The 20,588-nt window shown below is 34.0% G+C and overlaps 3 protein-coding genes across 3 annotated transcripts; 1 reads left to right on the top strand and 2 right to left on the bottom strand.

Annotated features, from left to right (window-relative positions):
• Positions 1-3: 3 nt before the first annotated feature.
• Positions 4-780, bottom strand: LOTGIDRAFT_128551 (hypothetical protein; the record flags this gene model as incomplete). Its single annotated transcript, XM_009064245.1, has 1 exon — positions 4-780. A coding segment is annotated over one exon (777 nt), but the record flags the coding sequence as incomplete, so codon positions are not given.
• Positions 781-2,058: 1,278 nt separating this feature from the next.
• Positions 2,059-6,233, bottom strand: LOTGIDRAFT_166797 (hypothetical protein; the record flags this gene model as incomplete). Its single annotated transcript, XM_009064244.1, has 9 exons — positions 2,059-2,183; positions 2,753-2,824; positions 3,494-3,551; positions 4,198-4,316; positions 4,588-4,673; positions 4,939-4,983; positions 5,267-5,374; positions 5,825-5,932; positions 6,181-6,233. 9 exons carry the CDS (start codon positions 6,231-6,233, stop codon positions 2,059-2,061), a joined length of 774 nt encoding a protein of 257 aa, XP_009062492.1.
• A 3,542-nt stretch (positions 6,234-9,775) lies between these two features.
• LOTGIDRAFT_194641 (hypothetical protein) lies at positions 9,776-19,069 on the top strand. The gene is made up of 11 exons (XM_009064243.1): positions 9,776-9,815; positions 11,855-12,159; positions 13,852-13,922; positions 14,259-14,369; positions 14,722-14,907; positions 15,317-15,501; positions 15,822-15,882; positions 16,140-16,461; positions 16,858-16,992; positions 17,317-17,431; positions 17,816-19,069. The coding sequence occupies exons 2-11, from the start codon at positions 12,008-12,010 to the stop codon at positions 17,939-17,941; spliced, it is 1,464 nt and encodes a 487-aa protein (XP_009062491.1). The 5' UTR covers positions 9,776-9,815; positions 11,855-12,007; the 3' UTR covers positions 17,942-19,069.
• Positions 19,070-20,588: the final 1,519 nt, after the last annotated feature.

Here is a 20,588-nt window from a genome sequence, read left to right as displayed (position 1 = left end):
ACACAATGTTACTGGTATATAATAACACAATGTTACTGGTACATAATAACACAATGTTTCTGGTACATAATAACACAATGTTACTGATATATAATAACACAATGTTACTGGTACATAATAACACAATGTTTCTGGTACATAATAACACAATGTTTCTGGTATATAATAACACAATGCTACTGGTATATAATAACACAATGTTACTGATATATAATAACACAATGTTACTGGTATATAATAACACAATGTTACTGGTACATAATAACACAATGGTACTGGTATATAATTACACAATGTTACTGATATATAATAACACAATGTTACTGATATATAATAACACAATGTTACTGGTATATAATAACACAATGTTACTGATATATAATAACACAATGTTACTGGTACATAATAACACAATGTTACTGGTATGTAATAACACAATGTTACTAGTATATAACAACACAATGTTTCTGGTATATAATAACACAATGTTACTGATAAATAATAACACAATGTTACTGATATATAATAACACAATGTTACTGGTACATAATAACACAATGTTACTGGTATATAATAAAACAATGTTACTGGTATATAATAACACAATGTTACTGGTTCATAATAACACAATGTTACTGGTATATAATAACACAATGTTTCTGGTATATAATAACACAATGTTACTGGTTCATAATAACACAATGTTACTGGTATATAATAAAACAATGTTACTGGTATATAATAACACAATGTTACTGATATATAATAACACAATGTTACTGGTATATAATAACACAATGTTTCTGGTATATAATAACACAATGTTACTGGTATATAATAACACAATGTTTCTGGTATATAATAACACAATGTTACTGGTATATAATAACACAATGTTACTGGTTCATAATAACACAATGTTACTGGTATATAATAACACAATGTTGTAATCAATCTGAGATAGAAGCGGTTGATGTTATACCAGAATCTACCGTATCAACGGTACTTGGTCGACTGTCATCTTCCTCGCTAGAATCAGAATCCTCCGAACTGAAATTAAAGATAGCTTGCCAGGCAAGATAACATACGCCCACTGGCAGCTGTCAGAAATGATTAAACAGTCCTTAGTGACTACAGGGTTGCACAATATAGCTAATAGAGTGAAACGTCAAGTCAGACACGATATTTCGGTGAAATATTATCCGATCATCGCGAAAATCGATAGGGATCAACTTCATAATGACATTGACATACAAAATAAAAATCAAAAGAATCTGTAAAAAATTGTAGCCTGTAGAGTGAGCACGAGTTGCACAATATAGCTAATAGAGAAAAAGTCAAGTCAGACACGATATTTCGGTGAAAAATTATCCGATCATCACGAAAATCAATAGGGATCATCTTCATAATGACATTGACACACAAAATAAAAATCAAAAGAATCTGTAAAAAATTGTAGCCTGTAGAGTGAGCACGAGTTGCACAATATAGCTAATAGAGAAAAACGTCAAGTCAGACACGATATTTCGGTGAAAAATTATCCGATCATCACGAAAATCAATAGGGATCATCTTCATAATGACATTGACACACAAAATAAAAATCAAAAGAATCTGTAAAAAATTGTAGCCTGTAGAGTGAGCACGAGTTGCACAATATAGCTAATAGAGAAAAACGTCAAGTCAGACATGATATTTCGGTGAAAAATTATCCGATCATCACGAAAATCAATAGGGATCATCTTCATGACAACATTGACATACAAAATAAAAATCAAAAGAATCCATAGAGAACTGTAGCCTGTAGAGTGAGCACGAGCCAAATGTGAACGGACGGACGGACGGACGGACCGACTGGGTGATTACAATATACGCCCATCTTACGTGTGGGCGTATAAAAACAAATCATTCAGTATTTGTAGTGAAATTGGAATATAGTCCATAGCTTTACCCATATCCACCACCACCCTTTTCTTGAAGTTATCGAGTACATGACATCATATAAAGATTGCAACTCTCTAAGCAAACCTGCTCCAACCCTTCCTCCTTTTATGCTACCCTAATACAAAAATCCCCACCTGGTGTCCTCGCTATCGTCATTGCTATCTCCGCTGTTTCCACTGTCCAACTCGTGCCCTGATTCTCTCTCTTCATCTTCCGAATCACTCACATCAGGCTCTTGATCTACAATCAATCAAATTCTCCAATTACCTCCCTCGATTTCAGCAGACGTTGCCCCGATGAAGATCGTTTTTCAATCTTGGGTCTAGGTCAGTGGTAACGCGTTTATTCGCACATATCAGTTCCAGATAAAATTGTGTGGTTTAACGAATTTAGAATTTGTCAAGCCATTACGAATTGCATCTAACACCTTGACAGTAATAGCCACTTTTCTTGTATTATCAAAATGAAGCGATTTCATTGGATTGTACACTATTGAATACAGCCAATCATAGACCTCATATGCAGTCAAATTGTTTACAGTATTTCTGTGTAAGGGCACTACCATAAAAGATTCCGCTAAATTTTGGAAATTGAGTAAGAGAAGGCTTACGCTGATGTCATTGCAAAATTTTCCTCCTTGCACACTGCATGTATTTATTATATTCTACCTGCACAGCTAAATATTGCCAGTCTTCATTGGCCTAAAAACCTACCAAAATTAACTTTTAACTCAATTCCAGGTTGCCAAGAAGGCAATACCTCATAGAACCTGTGTGCATTTCATCTTTAAATGTGTTTTGATCACTCACCTAGTAAAATCTTCTCTTCAATCAGATTTTGAAATTTTAAAGCTTCTTCATGCTGAGGTTCATATATCAAAACTGAGATAAACAAAATATTGCGAATGGTAATTTAAAATACTTTATGTATAGGACAATAACTGAGGACAAGTTTTTACTGAGTTTAGTAAGCCAGAGAAAGAGAAAGGCAAGTCGCTGAATACCTGAAGACAAGTGCATGTCAGAGTTAATTTCAAAACATAAACAAAATATGGCCCAAATCAGCACTGGCAAACCACGCACATTTACTACGAATATCCCAAAATTCCTCACAAACAGTGAAGACATATTCTTTTGAACAGAGCATCTAATAGACTTTAGTTACTCCTCGTTTTTGAGACTCTGAAAGCGATTTCTATAACACAAATTATGTCATCCATTGATAAGATAGCCAAAGTGACATCACTGAAACAGCCGGAAAATAGGCTTAAAACTGTCAATTCTCCTTAATGTGTGATGGTAAACTTCATCTAAAGGTATCATTAAATAGATTAATCAATTCCAAATTTAATGATGTAAAATATGATTAGTTGTGAGTAAGTTAGTGGGATTGGAGAAGCAGGCGTTAGAGACGTCAAGGTGGAAAACTTACTGCATATACCACCACATTAATGTTGTTTGTTTGCGTTAAGAGTCTCGATCTGGATTCAATGTGGCCGACGTGTGAAATAGTCAATTGGTTGTCCACAATAACAAGAAAAATAAACTTACTCATTCTACAAAGTTTTTTGGCTGTTGGATAATCTTTGTTCATTATACATGTTAAAAACTGAAACAATAAAAATAGTACTAAATCACAGCCTGTGCCTGTTCTTACAGGGTTTTAAAAACAGGTTTTCTTCCCATAATCTAGCTAGACTGACAGAAACCATAAATGTCCCATCAGAAATAGAAATGGTGCAAAAGTAAGATATCAAACTGTCTAAAGTCTTGATAGCGATCTTCAAATAGATCATGGTATTAAAAAGCAACAATTATATACCAGAACTGTATCAAGATGGTGACATGATTCTGGTAGTTCTAATATCAGAGGCTGGTCGTTCAATACTACAAGTATTTGTAAACAAAGACAAAGAAAACAAAAACTTCTTAAGATACAGATTTTAATAAGTTATAAAATGTATCATTGGATAACCAATAGTAACAACATAATATTTGATGCATTAGTAAGTGTCAGGTTTATTCCCCACAGACTCTCGCGTAAGGTTCTATATTCAAGTCACAATATTACTATCATTTGACAAATAATAGTGAAATGTCGGAAGTAAAGAGTCTCGCCCAAGAAGACACAACAAATTCTACCATTCATAACTGAGACAGACCCAGCTTTAGGGAAACTGCCAAAGATTGCTGAATGATAAGCTATAAATATCTCTGATACTCAAAAATACCAAAATACATATGAGATAGCATACCTCCATAAATAATTCATTTGGTGCTTTTGGCTTTTCATCATCATCTTCATCATCATCATCATCATCTTCATTTTCACTGCTCGTTTCATCATTTTGAATTTCTTTCTCTTTGGTTAACTCTGATTTAAAAAAAAAACAATAATACAGATAAATATTTGCCATTTCGTCAATTGCCATTGCTAGTAGACAGGATTTTTCTAAAACTAAGTTGTTATTTTTTTTAAATCATAGGGGAAGAGTCCAATGATTATCAACATTCTTGCATAACAATCTTCCATTATTGCATAACAATCTTCCATTATAGCCCTAACACTAATCCCTGCTTTATCAGCTAATAGCAATTTTCATCTGTTTAATTGTCAGGATTTTAATTATAAAAAAATAAAATACCTTGGCTTGAATTCTCTCTGAGGAAATTCCTGGAATTTCTTCCACTTAAATTTAATTTTTCCAATCTTTCATTCAATCTGTCCTCTCTAGAAACAACAATTGTTGAAATGGAGTTTTATATCCTACTTTTCTACATCTCGAAAACAAAACAAGATTTAATCCCGATGTACAGAAATACATGTGTGTTTAGAATTAAATAATGTTAACAGTGCCTAGACTCTCTATCATTGATTACAATACAGTAGAGTGTACAAATACTCTCAAAGTCTTCGCAAGTCTGCTCAAATTTCTGTAGTTGGGAAGTAAGAACTCTGAAAAATCTGGTCAGAGTTAAAAATTGTCTCAACTCACCCTTCAGTGTTTGTTTCTAAATCTAAAACTTGTACATCATCTTCACTGAAAAAATACCACAACAAGATATGATGAAAATATAATATAAGTCATCCTTTTGTACATTTATCTTGGAAAATCATGGTGCTTGAAGGGATTTTTAAAAAGGTACCGGTATTCTAAAGGTTCTTATGTGGAATAAACGTCTGATAGAAAATTGGAATGGTGTAAATTGATGCTATCAGTATCCCAGCTAGGCCTAGACATAAAAAAATTAGAAAACCTCTTTACAATCCCTTTAAGATGTTTGAATCATCAGATGAAGTTTTACTGGTAAATACTTCCTCACCTGTTATTCTTTCGTCTCACTGTTTGTAGTGAAATTTGTTTGGTGGAAGTCGGAGTTGATTGTCCTAAGCTTGATCTGGAATCTGGCCGTGGTGGTACTTTTCCTGGTCTGAAAAATAAGGCATAATTTATAGCACCATTTCAGTCTACAAAACAATAGACATGCTCTAGATCAGTGGTTTTCAAATCGTATCAGCATGAAAATGATGTTCCCAGCTATCGAAAGTGAAACTAGGATTGGATATCAGGCCCGATCTCCGGTAGTATGGAGTACAAAATGTTGTAAATAATTCTTTGAGTATTCAAAGACAATGTTAGCCGAGGCCATGTATAGTGTAGTCATTTGAGATAATTTGTTTGCCTGTGACACATCAAATGTCTCCAAAGAAATATCAAGTTTCAGCAGCAATAGATGATCTCTATTCAATGAAGTCCTATATTGATAAGACAGCCTAAAAACAAAATTATCAGTCCTGATGAGGATTGTGTATCTGAAACATGTGTCAGCATAACATGTGCTCTAGTCTAGAAGCTATTCTAGAATAACATGGAATCTCACCTTTTATCAAAGTTGTTACTTGCAGAATCTTCCAGTGCAAAATTATTTTCACCAAAAATCTCCAAAGTTCCTGAACTTGTCTCTCTTTTTATTCCAATTCTTGCTGAACTGAAAATCACATTCAAGCCTTGATCTTAGATATAGAAACATATTGGATCATATTTCAACAATTCATACAAGTATTCAAAGGCTCCATTCAAATAATTCTTTCAAACCAAAAATGCTTTTTATATCTGAGACCAAATTTCAACCACCTAATCCCCTTGTTCTATTAAACATGGTCCATTTGCATAGTACATGTATACCTATTTATCACATTGTCAATTCTTTCCAGTACAAAAATTAAAAACTCAAACCTGATTTCTCCTTTCACAGTTGAAGTTTTATCTTGAGATATTCTAGTTGCCATCTTTCCTAAAATAAATAAATTCAATCAAGGCTAGATCTAGTTACAATATTACCTTTCATAATCACTTCCTCTGCTGAGCTTATTTACTGAACAATTAAAACAGAGGAGATAATGTTTGGAATTGGGACTTTCCGCCGTCCCCCCACCCCCCTCCCCATCCTCTCTCCCCTACAACTTTCATTTGGTCTCTCCTCCCCCCACCCCCTTTTTTTCGAGTCTTTCTTTGATGTTCTTTTGAATGAAAGCTGTCACATTTTCAATTTTATATAAATTTAGGTCTTACATTAATTCAGTGCGGAATACTTTTAATATTGGTACATCATGCGAATTTCTTTACATTTTATAACATAAAATAGAATATTTTCTAGAAAATATAAATTTCGGCAGCCATGTTGTTTACAAATGGCGTCCTTAGCAAATTGTCTTGCGAGTTTCGTATTTTAGGAAATTGAACATTTTCTCGAGTTGGACAAGAAATCGAATGAAAACTTTCAAACAAAATCTTGAAAAACCAAATTGCCTAAAAATTCAAATTCTATTTTCAATATTCCTATAACTTTTGAAAATACGGAAGCAAACAGTTTAAACATTTCTTAGGTTCAAGGTCATTGAATGTGTGTTTTCATCTTATACAACTGAATTTATGTAAAAGTATTGAATTTTGAGGTAATACTATCTTTTCTTGTCAAGGATTTTGATATCATGATATTTCTCTGCAGAGATCTTGCTAGGTTTTCTCAGATGTTAGATTTTGATTATCATTTTCATTTAATTTTGACTTAAATTATTGCTAATTTCATCAGAATTTGCTTTACTCGCCACTGCTTCACTGTGGCTCAGTCAGTCAGTAGGTTAATTAGAGCTTGCTCACTTGCAGGTTTCCCCCTTGTCAGTGTTGCTGGTAGGAGGGGCTGACATTAGTGACATGGATGGAAAAAGCATCTAGTCCTTAGTATTGGACAATAAACCACAGAGACCTTGTGTGCTACAGGCTGTGCACGTTAACGATTCCTTGACACTTGGAAACTGAAATAAGAGTAGGCTCAAGCTGCTGTCCTCTCATTGTACTCTGTAGCCTGTTTTCATTAACCCGTTAGGTGCAAAAAAGTAGGACATAAAAAAAAATCATTAAATTTCAATTTTCAAATTACCGCTATTTATAATTTCAGTAGTATTAAAACAAGATGGTGTTCAAGTTTCGAGGCCGACCGATCCGGAAATATATGGTGTACGATTTCATGCACAAGACCTCTGTTACGATTTTAGCCAGTACAGCTGTTATAGGGTTCTTTTCTTTAACTGCCAATATTGTATATAATGTATTTTGTAAGTAAAAAATTTTTTTTATTAAGCCCAACAATTTCAAATTCAATCTAGTATTTCTATTTGCTTTGTCCTTGGTTCCCAACCTGGGGTGTTGTCACTACCTGGGGATGTGGAACTGTGGTGTCCGAGTGTTGCCCTTTTCGAAGAAAATAATTTTTTGGGATCTGTATGGTTTCAGAACTTTTATTGCATGTTTTTCACTCGATGGACGTGTAGCAGCCAATACCATAGAGCTATTTAACTCCAGCTGAGACCCACCAAATTTTAATTGTGATAAAATCCAGATTTCAGGAAATAAAACAAATTTCATTGGTTCAGATAGCTGATTTTAGAATCAATTTTATTAGCTGACCCTAAAACCATCATAAATTCTGATTTTGTAAAACAGGCCAGAAGAATATAAAACTACATTTGATTTTACAGTGTATTTTATTTCTCATCTTAAAGAAGATATAAATCCAATGTAGACCTTATTAACTCCATGTTTGTATATTTTCAGTTAACCCTGCAAGACCTGGAGATCGAAGGAAAGTTATTGAACAGCAAATTTTAGAAGCACATAAAAAGAAAGAGTTAGAATATAATAAAGCTCGTGAAGCCATGAAACAGTCTCGAGAAGGCACAGGCCAATAGTTAAAATTAAAACATAGACACTTTATTATATAGACTGTACAGTGAATGAGTGAGTGATGATGAATGGATGGATGGAGATATGATGGTTATTTAGATACAAGTCATGTACTAGTGTTTTTGTAAACAATATTTAATTCAATTAAATAAGTAAGAACACTATTATAGATATACTTCTCCTTTCTTTAATTTTCTAACTTCTATAATAGTGTTTTTATTTATTTAATGTTCTATCTACTTCTAAATGTCATTTAAAGATAATATTTTATTCATATGTACTAGCTTCACTAGGGGAATATGAATGGAGGACTACTGCCAGTGAAATCATTTATTTAATGCCCCTCAACATCAGCATACAGGAGGCTGGGGTGGGGAAAATATGATGCTAGTTTTAATATTAGTCATGTATTGTTCAACCATCAACATCAGCCACAGGGAGCTATGAGGGTCATGTAATGAAAAACCTTCAACATCAGGAGAAGGGGACTGGGGTGACTGCTGTATCATGTATTTAACAGCCCTCAACAGAGGATATTGATAATTGATTTATGTGTATGGAACGTCTATGGTTTCTATTTGCACATTTTCCATCAGACGTCTGTGGTTCCTGTGATTATAAAAAGAACCTAATTTGAATTCACTATCGTAAAGACTGATCATTATACCCCTTCGTTAGTGGAATTGCAGGAACAACAGATCTCTGATTGAAAATTGGAATGGTGCAAATGGATGCTATCAGTGTCACTGATACACAGAGAAAGTTGATAAAGACCTCTTTACAATCCCTTAGTTAACGTGAAATCATCCCTTATAAAGCCATCTATATATAGATATATTATATTAGATATAATTGTGAGTTTCAGATAATTGTGTATATTTATGTTTTTCTGATGATTATGATGTGCGAATAAACAGTGTTTTTTTTATTTCACTTTTGATACCTTAACTCATCTTCAGATCTGGACAGTCACCAAGCAATAAATGAATCTGTTATCTAATAAATTCATTTCAACTGGATGCGACCCTTTAGGGCTGAAAAATGAATTAGCAAGTGGTTTACTCTTCGAGATTTTTCCACCCTGATAACTCTGAGCAAGTGATGGTGAATAATTTATAAAGATCTTGTGAATACTGTGTCTGTGATCCAATCAGAACCGTAGCCAGACTGAAATGTTTCGTAGGAGGGGAGGGGGCTTGATGTTAAACTTGGCTTAATGCAAGATTTTGGGGAGTGGTCGTGTATTGCAGAAGTAGGGAAAGAGGTAAAGTAGAAGGAAACAGAAACAAATTTCGGCAACTGGGAAAATTTTACTGGCCCACTGCATTTCACTGGCCATCTTCATTAGCCCAATCAGAGGAATGTAAAATCTTATTGTGCCAGCTCTTAGAGGAGAATACAGCTTCAACCACTGTAGTCTGTAAAGAACAATATTAAATTGACTAACTTCCCTTGGTCTGCAATAGAAATTTGTTACTGGAAAATAAAGACTATAATATCTACATGAGTTATCTTTTCCTGATTCCTTTCTTTCAATCCTGGTTTTCCAGACATTTTGTTTTATAGCCTTTTCAATGTAATAAGACCTGATAATTACGTCTATGTTATGATTATGAAAATGAATCCAGGTTCGTCAAATTAATTAATTAGTGGAGAAAACGCTTCATTGCATTCAATTTTAACACTGTAGCAATTATACAAGCAGACATGATCACATCTGATGCCAGCAGATGGCACCGATCGGACTGTAAATTTAACAGATGCCTTTGATTATGTTTGCAATGGCCATTGGCATTGGCGATTGGGTGTGCCCTGTCATTAACTCCATTTATTTTGAGTCCTACACTTGTATTAGTACCACTACCAACTGTCCCCACTGCACCAGCCAAAACTCCCACCCTCAACTCTTTCGATCGCAGATTCCCTTGCGAGGTCTAACCTTGTGAATGCCGTGTCTGTGATCCAATCAGAACCGTAGACAGACTGAAATGTTTTGAAGGAGAGGAGAGGGGGCGGGGGCTAGTCTAGAGGCGAGATTTGGGAGTGGTTGTGGAGCGCAGAAGTAGGAAAAGAGGTAAAGTATTTCAATAAAACTTTATGGAGCATCACAATTTGACTATCACTACCTCGAATAACAGATGAATTAATAAATTGACTTCAATATCAATAGTGAGATGATGTGGGTAGGCAGTCAGTTTTTTCGGATGGGCAATGCAATTCCAACCAACCCCTACCCCCCCATTACCTGCCTTGCCAAAAAAGAGCAGACTAATGCTTCTGTCCTTGCAAAATTTCTCTCATTACAAAATGCATGGCGTAACCATGGTTGCCCGTCTGCATTAAGGTGTAGAAAAGTAGGACGTAGAAACTTAATTCATTTTTTAACTATATGTATATATATATAACAGTATGTTTAGAAATGAAACTTAAATTATGTTGAACCTGGAGAAATGTCAGACCCGAGTGTTTTTATGGAAAATAGAACGAAATTAACATCAGTCTGTCTAAAACACAGCTGTTATAACACTTGTATTCGTACAACAATATATTTCTGTAAAAACTCCAGCTCCAGTACACTGCTTTCCCACTTGTCTATCAATAATACTATATTAAAATACATATATTTCATAATAGTAAGCTTCACCAGAGACAGCATACTAGGTAGTGTAGTCTTTGGGTATCTTCATGACCATTTGTGAATCTTACGTTAGGATTATTCCTCTATATATTTATTTCTGTACAATTAAAATCCGTACAGGTAAGACAATTCCATCAAAATCTCGTCCTAAGTATAGCAAAATCCGAGAGTAAAAATTGTATAGTAGTTGACTTCAAGTATTTTGTTCTGTAAAAATCTTGAGCTTTAGAAAACCTATTTCTCATTTGTCTTTGAACGATACTATTTGTGTCTATGAAAATCAGGTCTCTCTTGCTTTCCTAAGAATCGTTTATATCATTATTTGTTTATGCTTTGTAAAATGTATAAATGTCCAATAAATTTCTAGGTATTTAAGCTTGTCTATAAAGAACACAAAAATAAGTCTATGAAACTCTGCAGGTTTATTACGCTGCCACTTTGTTGCTTGCCTACCAACTGTTTACATCGTTGTAAGAATATAAACATCAATACTCTTATATGAAACTCTGCAAGTTTAGACTGCTGGTACTTTCTTCCTTGCCAAAGAATGATGATATTTTCACTTTTCCTTCTTCAGCATCAATATATTTTTATGAAATTCTGCAGGTCTATAACACTGACCCTTGCTTTCCTTCAAACTGTTCATATTATAATTTTCCAGCTCCAGAGAACTGACACTTTCTTGCTTTTCCAAGGATTGTTTATTTTAACTTAACAACACCAATAGTATACAGTAATGAAAATTGCAGCTTTATAACACCGTCCCTTGCTTGCCTTCAAACTTACTTTTCCAATAATATTTTCTATAGTTGTATGTCTTTTGATACTATTCTATAAAAATCTGCAGTTCGAATGTTAGAACTTTCTTGTTTTTCCAAGATTTTTTTCTACATCTGTATACAAGAGAATATAAACATTGAAACTAATCTACGAAAATCAGTGACTGTTATTAATTTTCATTGATTATGTTGTTACAATTCTAATAATTGATTCTCGAGTTATTTCCAGATTTCTATTTTTTATCTCCAGCTTAAACAATAAGAAGTCACCGTTGAAATGTCAGCCAGGCGTTGATTTGAGCGAGGAATTACCAAGAAGAAGGATTGGAATTTAAATAATTAATCAACCAATCAGAAGAAAGGAAAGTTCAGTGTTGAATTATTTGTGAGGTATTGATGCGGTATGCCGATTGACGGTGTTACCAAGGTTACGAAATCAAAAGGTGTTCGAATGATACGCAGACATAGAAGTCATACAGAAGGCTCGGAACGTTTGAGTGGAATGAATCGTTTTAAAGATGACGTGGAGAATGAAGGGCTGCCACCTGTCTTCAGGTAAAAATCAATAATTACTTCATTAACTTTTAATTGATTTCTCTTAATTAATTAATAGTTTTTTTTAGTTTTTTTTATGATTTGTGGTTGTTTTTTTTTTCCTTTTCTTATCTTTGTTTTATCTTCTATTTTTATTGTTTTTGTCTTTTTTTCTTGTTTTCCTTCTATTTTTTTAAAAATTTATTTATTGCAGCTTTTTTCTCCTTCTTTATTCAAAGTTATATTCTCTGCTACGTTTAGAAATTTCTTTTCCTGTTTAATTCTTTTAAGTATTTTCTCTTTAAATTTAAGGATCAGAGCTGTTGATTTGGCTGTATTTGCCAGTCATGTTTGATTTTTGATTAGATGTTCAAAAAAACACTGGCTGTCAATTTGTTTCATGGGTAATTTTGCAGACTTGAAGTTGACAAAAGTTACATTGTGTATCCTATGTTGAATCTGAACCCATTTCAGTGGGGTTTTTATGAATCATTAGACTAAGGGGGCTACAGAATTTTCAAGATGGACAAATGGCACAAGGCATTTAAGAATTCAATGATGAGAAAATTGAAACTGTAGGTGGTCAAAACTTGATTGATTCCATATCTGAAACCCTTTCTAGTTGTGTTCCTTTCAACCATTAAGTAGAGGGCCTAATAGAGGCCACACAATGTTCAAGGTGGACAAATGGCACAAAGCATTTAAGAACTCAAAGATGAGAAAATTGAAACCAGTTGCCAAAGCCAAGTCTGGAGTGTCCATCCTCCTCCCCCTCAGCCACCCCTCCCTTCTTAAAACCTCTGCCCCTTTCACCATGTCACAGTGACTCTACTCTAGTGTAAAAGATTAATTGCCAAGTTTTATCTTTTCATAGCAGCTAGACTTGAACATTGATTATATTTTATAATTTTATTGTTAACATTTTTTTTGGTCTGATGTTAATTTTCTAGTTTATTGATTTTTCTCTCAAAATTTTGGAATGATTAGTACTATTGATTTGACTGTATAAATGTCATGATGAATTCATTAATAGTTCAGCTTGGTGTCAATACCAAAAGTTTTGCCAAATTTGGCTTTTGTCATGGTGAAAATTATCAAAAACTAGCAACAATAAAATGGATTAAAGGAACTCCCATAAAATTCGACCTTTCGAGTCTTGGCCTAACTGTGAAGATATTACATACGAGGGGGTAGGGACCAATTTGTTGAGCTAATATTGCCTGGGTAAGGAAAATGGTAGGGCTATTATGATTTTCAGATAAGTGATACAACTGTAAGAGTTTGTATATTATAATGTGAAGCACAACAATATTTCTATTGACCTGAACAGGGGTTCAATCCCGGTATAGGTTGAGATAATACTTTCAGATTTTTCAACCAAGTTTCCTCCTGTCAGTGATGCAGGTAAGAGGGACTGACATGGAAAAAACGTCTAGTTGTTGGATGGGACAATAAACTGAGGCCCCGTGTGCTACAGGCTGTGCATTTTAAAGATCCCTTGACAGTTGGAAATCTACAAAGAGCAGATTAATGCTGCTGTCCTGGTAAAATTTCCCTCATGGCACCCTGCATGGTGTTGCCCGTCTTCATTAACATACATGGTGCAGAAAAGCAGGACATAAAACTTCATTCATTTCATTTCGATCATTTCTATATGTCAAACAGATATATTTGATTATATATTGTATATTTTTTTTAATTGATTAATTTTAGAGATCGTTTGTATGATTTATTTGGTCAGATAGAGAAAGAATTTGAAACGCTCTATTCAGCTAATTTAGTTTGTAAGTATATTTTAATTAAAACTTGAATTAATGCTTATAAGAGGTTTTGCTATAGACTTTATGAGATGAACTGAAAAAGTTGACCTCTTTACACACTCCTGTCTGTAGTCAAGATGAAAAGTAGAACATTAATAAGATAATAGCCCATTAATAAGATAATAGCCCATTAATAAGATAATAGCCCATTAATAAGATAATAGCCCATTAATAAGATAATAGCCCATTAATAAGATAATAGCCCATTAAGAGGTAAAATATTGGTTATAAAACTACATTTCAGAAATTTGTAAGAGACACAGATTTGTAGTTAAATGAAGATGTGTGATTATTTTTCAGTACAAGAGCGTGTGGACACTCTAAATGAGAAGTTAGATATCAGTAGTACCTCAGATAATAAACTAGTTGATGCCCAGGATACTCCTGATCTCGGCCAGAAACCAAAACGCTGTAAGTTACTCTTGCCTAATCTACCCCTAGTTAATTATTTAGTAGAGCACCCCTGTCTCCGCTTTCTCTCCCTTATATAGATCTGTTAGTTTGTGACCTCTATCTCTGCTTCACCATGGCAACAATACATATACATGTATTGATAAAAAATACATGAGATTCTCTCATTTAAAGGAACATTTTTACAAAATAGAATTGATTTGTAGCATAATGACACATATACCAGGTCAAAAACCTAAAAATGATATTGATAATTTCTTAAAAATTGAGTCCTTCTCCCACAAACTTCCCCATAGTTTAAACTTTTGAAATTTAAAACCTTTGAATCATCATCTCAATTTTACCCTTTCAGCTGCCAGTCAACTGTCCCAGAGAATAAAATCCACATACAAAGTCTCCACCAGTAAAATAGTTTCTAGTTTCCGAACTCCCACATCTTCGTTAACCTATGTGAGGTCATATCAAGGTCATCGAGATGGCGTGTGGGAGGTCAAGGTCTCTCATACTGACCCCCATGTTATTGGAACAGCCTCCGCAGGTTTGTATCTTATATGTTATTAGCGCTGTTCAATGATTTGTGTTTGTGGACAGTTTGTTGGTAAGCTGTAAATAGAACCGGAAGTCCGCTGACTTCAACCTCATTACTTTTGACAAAAGCTCATTTCAAGAGGCTGATAAATGTTTCGGGTATAAAATCTTCATCAGGATGACTGATTCGCTCATACCAAATCAACAGTACAAAACCATGCAATTGACCCAGATTCTACTACCAACTACAATGACTGTGATATCAGTTAACTGAATGCAGATATTATCTTTACCAACAAATGAACCAGCTAGTAAGGCAATCTGAGTCTAGTGATTTATTTCTTAACTACCTGATCTGACTTCCTGTTTGTTCCATGTATTAAATCTAGAGCACAGATCATATTATTGCTATTTTACAGATCACACAGCGAGATTATTTTCTATTGAGACTGGACAATGTTTATTACGATACACCGGACATCAAGGCTCAGTAAATTCCATCAGATTTCACCCTGATAAAGAATTGGTATTAACAGGGTCTGGAGATGAACGCGCCCATATTTGGAGTTGTCATGTGACCACACCGTCACATGTTGATAATATGGTAGGCCCCAGTTCTATTTTTATTGTGCCTTGTCTTAGGGTTAACTCTCCTGTAAAGTTTTGGCAAAGATTTTCAAAATGAAAAAGTGTATTTTTATTGTCTTTTGCCATGTTTTTTTTATTTTGGTAAGTCAAATTCTTGACAAATTGCTGACTGTTAAAAGGTTGCTGCCAAAGTTATTAAAAACTGAAAATACAGCCAAATTAACAGATCAATATATGTATATTTTTTGGGAGTAATATATATTTTACTTCCCTGATAATTTAGAGAAAGAGAGATTTTCTTGTTCTTTATAAATCTAATATAATTTTATGATTCAGAAATCTCATTCCTCTGGAGAAGATGATCTAGAAGGTTCAGAAAAGGAAGAAATGAATGAAGGTAAGAGTTGTACCCCATCAATATACAATGTAGACTTGGTCAATGTAGACTTGGTCAATGTAGACTTGGTCAATGTAGACTTGGTCATTTACATTGATATCAGGGTCATGTTCCAAGTCCTCTTTGGTCACAACTGTGCACAGACGATAATGACACGTTTCTTTATTTCGTAGTTTTCTTTAGGAATTAATCGTGTTGATAGTAGAACAGTAAGGACAAGAGGAGGCCTGCTAATTTTGTTTGGTTTCTATTTTCAGATACAGACCAAGTAGTAGACTCGGTAACACAGCGATGTCCATTGGTCGAATTAACTGGTCACACGGGTGTAGTTATAGCAGCTGATTGGATGGCAGATGGAGCTCAAGCTATCACTGCATCATGGGATAGAACAGCTATTTTACACGATACAGAATCAGGGGAGATAATAAATACTCTAACTGGACACGATCAAGAATTAACTGAAGTTGAGGCTCATCCAGTCCAGAGAATGGCGGTCACTTGTTCTAAAGATACAACGTTTAGATTGTGGGACTTCAGAGCTCCTGCCATGTTGGTTAACGTTTTTCAAGGTCACACTCAGTAAGTCCATTTCCCTGTACGTTTCTTTATAGCAAATGTACTGGCAAAGTCAAGATAATACCTTGGGATTTCAACCAGGTTTCCCCCTGTCAGTGAGGTAGGTTTGAGGGTCTGACATGGAAAAAGTGTCTCGTGTTTTGGATGATACAATAAACAGAGACTCTGTGTGCTACAGGCTGAGATATTTCTCAGCAGTGGAAATTAGTTAATGATGTTGTCTTCACAAAATTTCCCTCATTGCACACTGCATGTTACCTCATAAGCCCAATATGGTGCAGAAAGATAAGTAAGACTAAAACTTGAGTTAAGATAAGAAACACTGTAATTTGATTGGTTGATAAAACATTACAATGAAAAGGCCAACATACCAGTAAAAGTTTTGTTATTCTATTTTAGGCCAGTAACAACAGCAGTATTTGCCAGTAATGACCGTGTTATATCTGGTAGTGATGATAGACGAACCAAGATCTGGGATTTACGTAATATGAGATCACCAATAGCAACCATACAATGTGATTCCGCTATCAATAGGTACGTTCATATTTATTATAAGAAGTTGGTTTTGTCTTATTATCTATACCACAATATTATCTCCCCTTGATTTTATCCAGACCACAATAAATTTGTTATAATCTATATTGTATTACAGACAAACAACTCAGATTATAGCTATACCACAATATTATCTCCCCTTGGTTTTCTTTAGACCACAATAGATTAATTTTAATCATTATATTGTATTACAGACTATCTGTTTGTGAAACAACTCAGATTATAGCTATACCACAATATTATCTCCCCTTGGTTTTCTTTAGACCACAATAGATTAATTTTAATCATTATATTGTATTACAGACTATCTGTTTGTGAAACAACTCAGATTATAGCTATACCACAAGACAATCGACATGTTAAACTATGTGATATTAACGGTAATAGAATCGGACGTCTTCCACGCTCCAGTCGTCAGGTAAACAAATTATTTTTAATTTAGGGTGTTATCATGATATAGGTTGAGAATTTAAAGCCAAGTTTGTTTCTGTCAGTGATCAAGTCTAATCGATTGAAATGGTGTGTTACAATTTGGCACATGTTACAGAAAGGTTTCGCTGACTGGTCTTGGTATAAGGTTTTATAAGATATACTCTCTTATAGAAGCACTGGCCTATGTTAGAGTAGGGACTGTGGATTTCAGCATTGGATTACATCATTGTGTACAACTTAATATGTGATTGGCGGTGCTATAAAATGTTTTAAAAATGCAGAAAAATTAAACGCAAGGCTGTGTCATGATGATAATTAATATTTTTTTTAAATTTCGAATCATTATTGTAATTGGCATTTATATTTTCAGGGCCATACGAGAATGGTGACATCTGTCAGTTGGGCAGTAGATAACACTACTAACTTATTTACCTGTGGATTCGATCGACAAGTTCTCGGCTGGCAGGTCTGGATACAACCTAAAGATAAAGAATAAACAGAGGTCAAATGTCAAAATGTCAAGGTCAGAATGTTGTAAAGGTCAGAGTGAGCCTCTTGAAAACAATCCTTTGATGAATAGCTTTCAAAGAAAATTTGATTTTTTTTACTGTTGATTTATAGATGTTAGCATTTGGTAAATCAGTCAATCTGTGTTAGGAAAACGGATCCATTTTTTGAATCATGAGTTCACCTGAGAACCTCCATTCCCCCTCCCCCCTTCAGAATATCTTTAAACCATTGTGTTTTTTTTTGTAATTTTGTCATTAGACAAGAGTAATTGCTCTATTTGTATATATAGTATGTATAAATTAAACCCTGGGGCAAAAGAATAATGACCCCCCACCCCCACCCCCACATCTAAAAAACCAGTATTGAGGGGTAAAATTTCCAAGATAGTTGTATCTTTCTACTTATATTTGCCCATTCTGTTATATTGGTTAATGGATCCTCTCTCTAGATACAGCTGTGTTTCATGTATAATTATCAATTATCATGTTTGTCAAAACTGAACTCCTATGACAGGTTTTGAGGAGAAACGTCTAAAGTAATATTGTATATGGCTTTGGTAGTATTTAGCTATTTTTTGTTAAGTGGTAATTGACATGTTCGCGCAGGTTTACTTTGTATATTATATCATCAGTATTTATTATTTAATGTATTTCAAGATGCCATGACCTAGGCCATTGTTTCAAAAATATATTTTACTGGGAAAGTGTCAAAACTCTAGAATAGTTGACTGGAATAGTCGAATAGGATTTCCTTTCAGAGAGTCCACATAGCTAATAATGTTTATTTGGTATTTAGGTTTGTCTACTTGACATCTCTTTCTGAGAGTCTACATACCTAATAATGTAAACTTGGAATGTGTTGACACTTAGCTTCTATTTATTATTTGGTATATTTGTTATCACACCATCTTTCAAGATGGTTGTATGATTATGTGGTGAAGCTGGCTTGTTTTAAATCTTTTAAGTTTAATTTCACAGAGTTACCGTTGTTTGGGCTACATGGATTCTCTAGTTCCTTGATGCCCGTGAGTTAGAATCTCCATTTAATAATGAACCAGGTGGTAGATAGGATCCTTGAGAACCCAAGTTGTTAAGGTTAGAAAATCATTACCAAGGACCGAATGGTAGACATTATCCTCTAAACCTAACTTACTATCCTTGCATGTCCAAGAGAACTTCTTCAGAGTGTCAAGCTATTACGAACTGCCTGTAAGAACTAGTATTAGTAATATTAATAATAGCTTGACATTGTGAAAATGCTGGTAGACAGGATCCTTGAGAACCTAAGTTGTTATCCTTGTAAAATTCTTTGAGAAAACTGGGCCATATCAGAATACAATTAACAAAACAACAGAATACTGATATAGAATTTGTTGACTCTTATAATACCCTCCCTTTTATTTAGTCTTTATATTTGTTTGTCTAATATTGTTGTTGTTTTCTTTGTTGTTTACTTTAAATGTGCTTATTTTTTACTTTCAAACTGAAACATGTTATTTTGTAAAGATTTACTCCAATTTTGGCTTCACCTGCCAGAATGATTATGAATTTGTAGATTTATCAGAGATACTGTAAGCCTCACTTGAAGTTAAATTGTAATTTGGTCAAGGAACCAAAGATGGTTGGCAGGGAATTGGAATGGTTCAGGTAAAAGATTTGAACGACATATAGAAGCGAGGAGCACATATAACAAAACACAAGACAATATTATGGAATATAACACACTTCTTTAATAAGGTCTGATGAGGACACGTGTATATTGTGTTGAAACGTTATGTGTCCAACCTTAATAAAGAAGTGTGTTATATTCCATAATATGATCTTGTGTTTTGTTATAGGTTCAGATAAAACCAAACGTGTTTCCCATACACATACAAGAAAACCTCCCAAGTCCCTAGTAAAGTGAATATTTCAACCACTATATACCTTTAAACCTGTATATTTGATTAAAACTGATATCTGAAAATCTCCCAGTTCCTGTAAGTTGTTTACCCTGGTACTTGTGAAATGAATATTTCTATCTCTTGTGTATTTTACTAGAATTGATGCTGAATTGATTGATATTAATAATATAATAAATTATTGCTATATTGTATTTATTTAAGGTTTGTTTTAAATAATTAGACCCACTGTTACGGCAGAATTCTATCATTTGAGTAGACATTTAGCCCCCCCTAGAAAACCAGGTTGTACCCTCATGTGCACCCCCACTTTATTTATAAGACATTTCAAAATATGATTTTTATACTTTGTTCCAAATATATGTCAGAATTCACCAATTCAATTCAATTTACCGGTATCAAAATTTTTCCTGACAGTTGTCCCCCCATTTATCAGTTTGCCCCCTGTTTATACCCCCCATTCTAGAATGCTTGCCTCACCACTGTGCTTGCTCGACTTCATGGACAATCATTTTTCAAAGTATTCTAGGAATAGAAATGAAATGAAATGGAGTTTTACTGTATATAAGATATACTATAAAAGTCACAAGGAAACAGATAGATAAACTATAACATGTAATTGATGTAAAATGGAAAGTTATATACATTATGTTTCCTTTCTTATTTAATCCCCAAAAATAATACAGAAATAATGATGGAACAAGTTTTATTTCTACAAAATGAAATTTCAGTT

This window comes from Lottia gigantea (assembly GCF_000327385.1).
Source record: "Lottia gigantea unplaced genomic scaffold LOTGIsca_61, whole genome shotgun sequence".
Classification (NCBI taxonomy): Eukaryota; Metazoa; Mollusca; class Gastropoda; family Lottiidae; genus Lottia; species Lottia gigantea.
The sequence above is the reverse complement of the archived record's forward strand: the minus strand, read 5'-3'. Positions and strand labels throughout refer to the sequence as shown.

Bases quoted from the DNA above. Each gene is read 5' to 3' on its own strand.
- LOTGIDRAFT_194641 (XM_009064243.1), top strand. From the start codon at position 12,008: ATGCCGATTGACGGTGTTACCAAGGTTACGAAATCAAAAGGTGTTCGA. The intron at 16,993-17,316 runs GTACGTTCATAT...ATTGTATTACAG, and splicing joins TGTGATTCCGCTATCAATAG to ACTATCTGTTTGTGAAACAA. The intron at 17,432-17,815 runs GTAAACAAATTA...TTATATTTTCAG, and splicing joins TTCCACGCTCCAGTCGTCAG to GGCCATACGAGAATGGTGAC.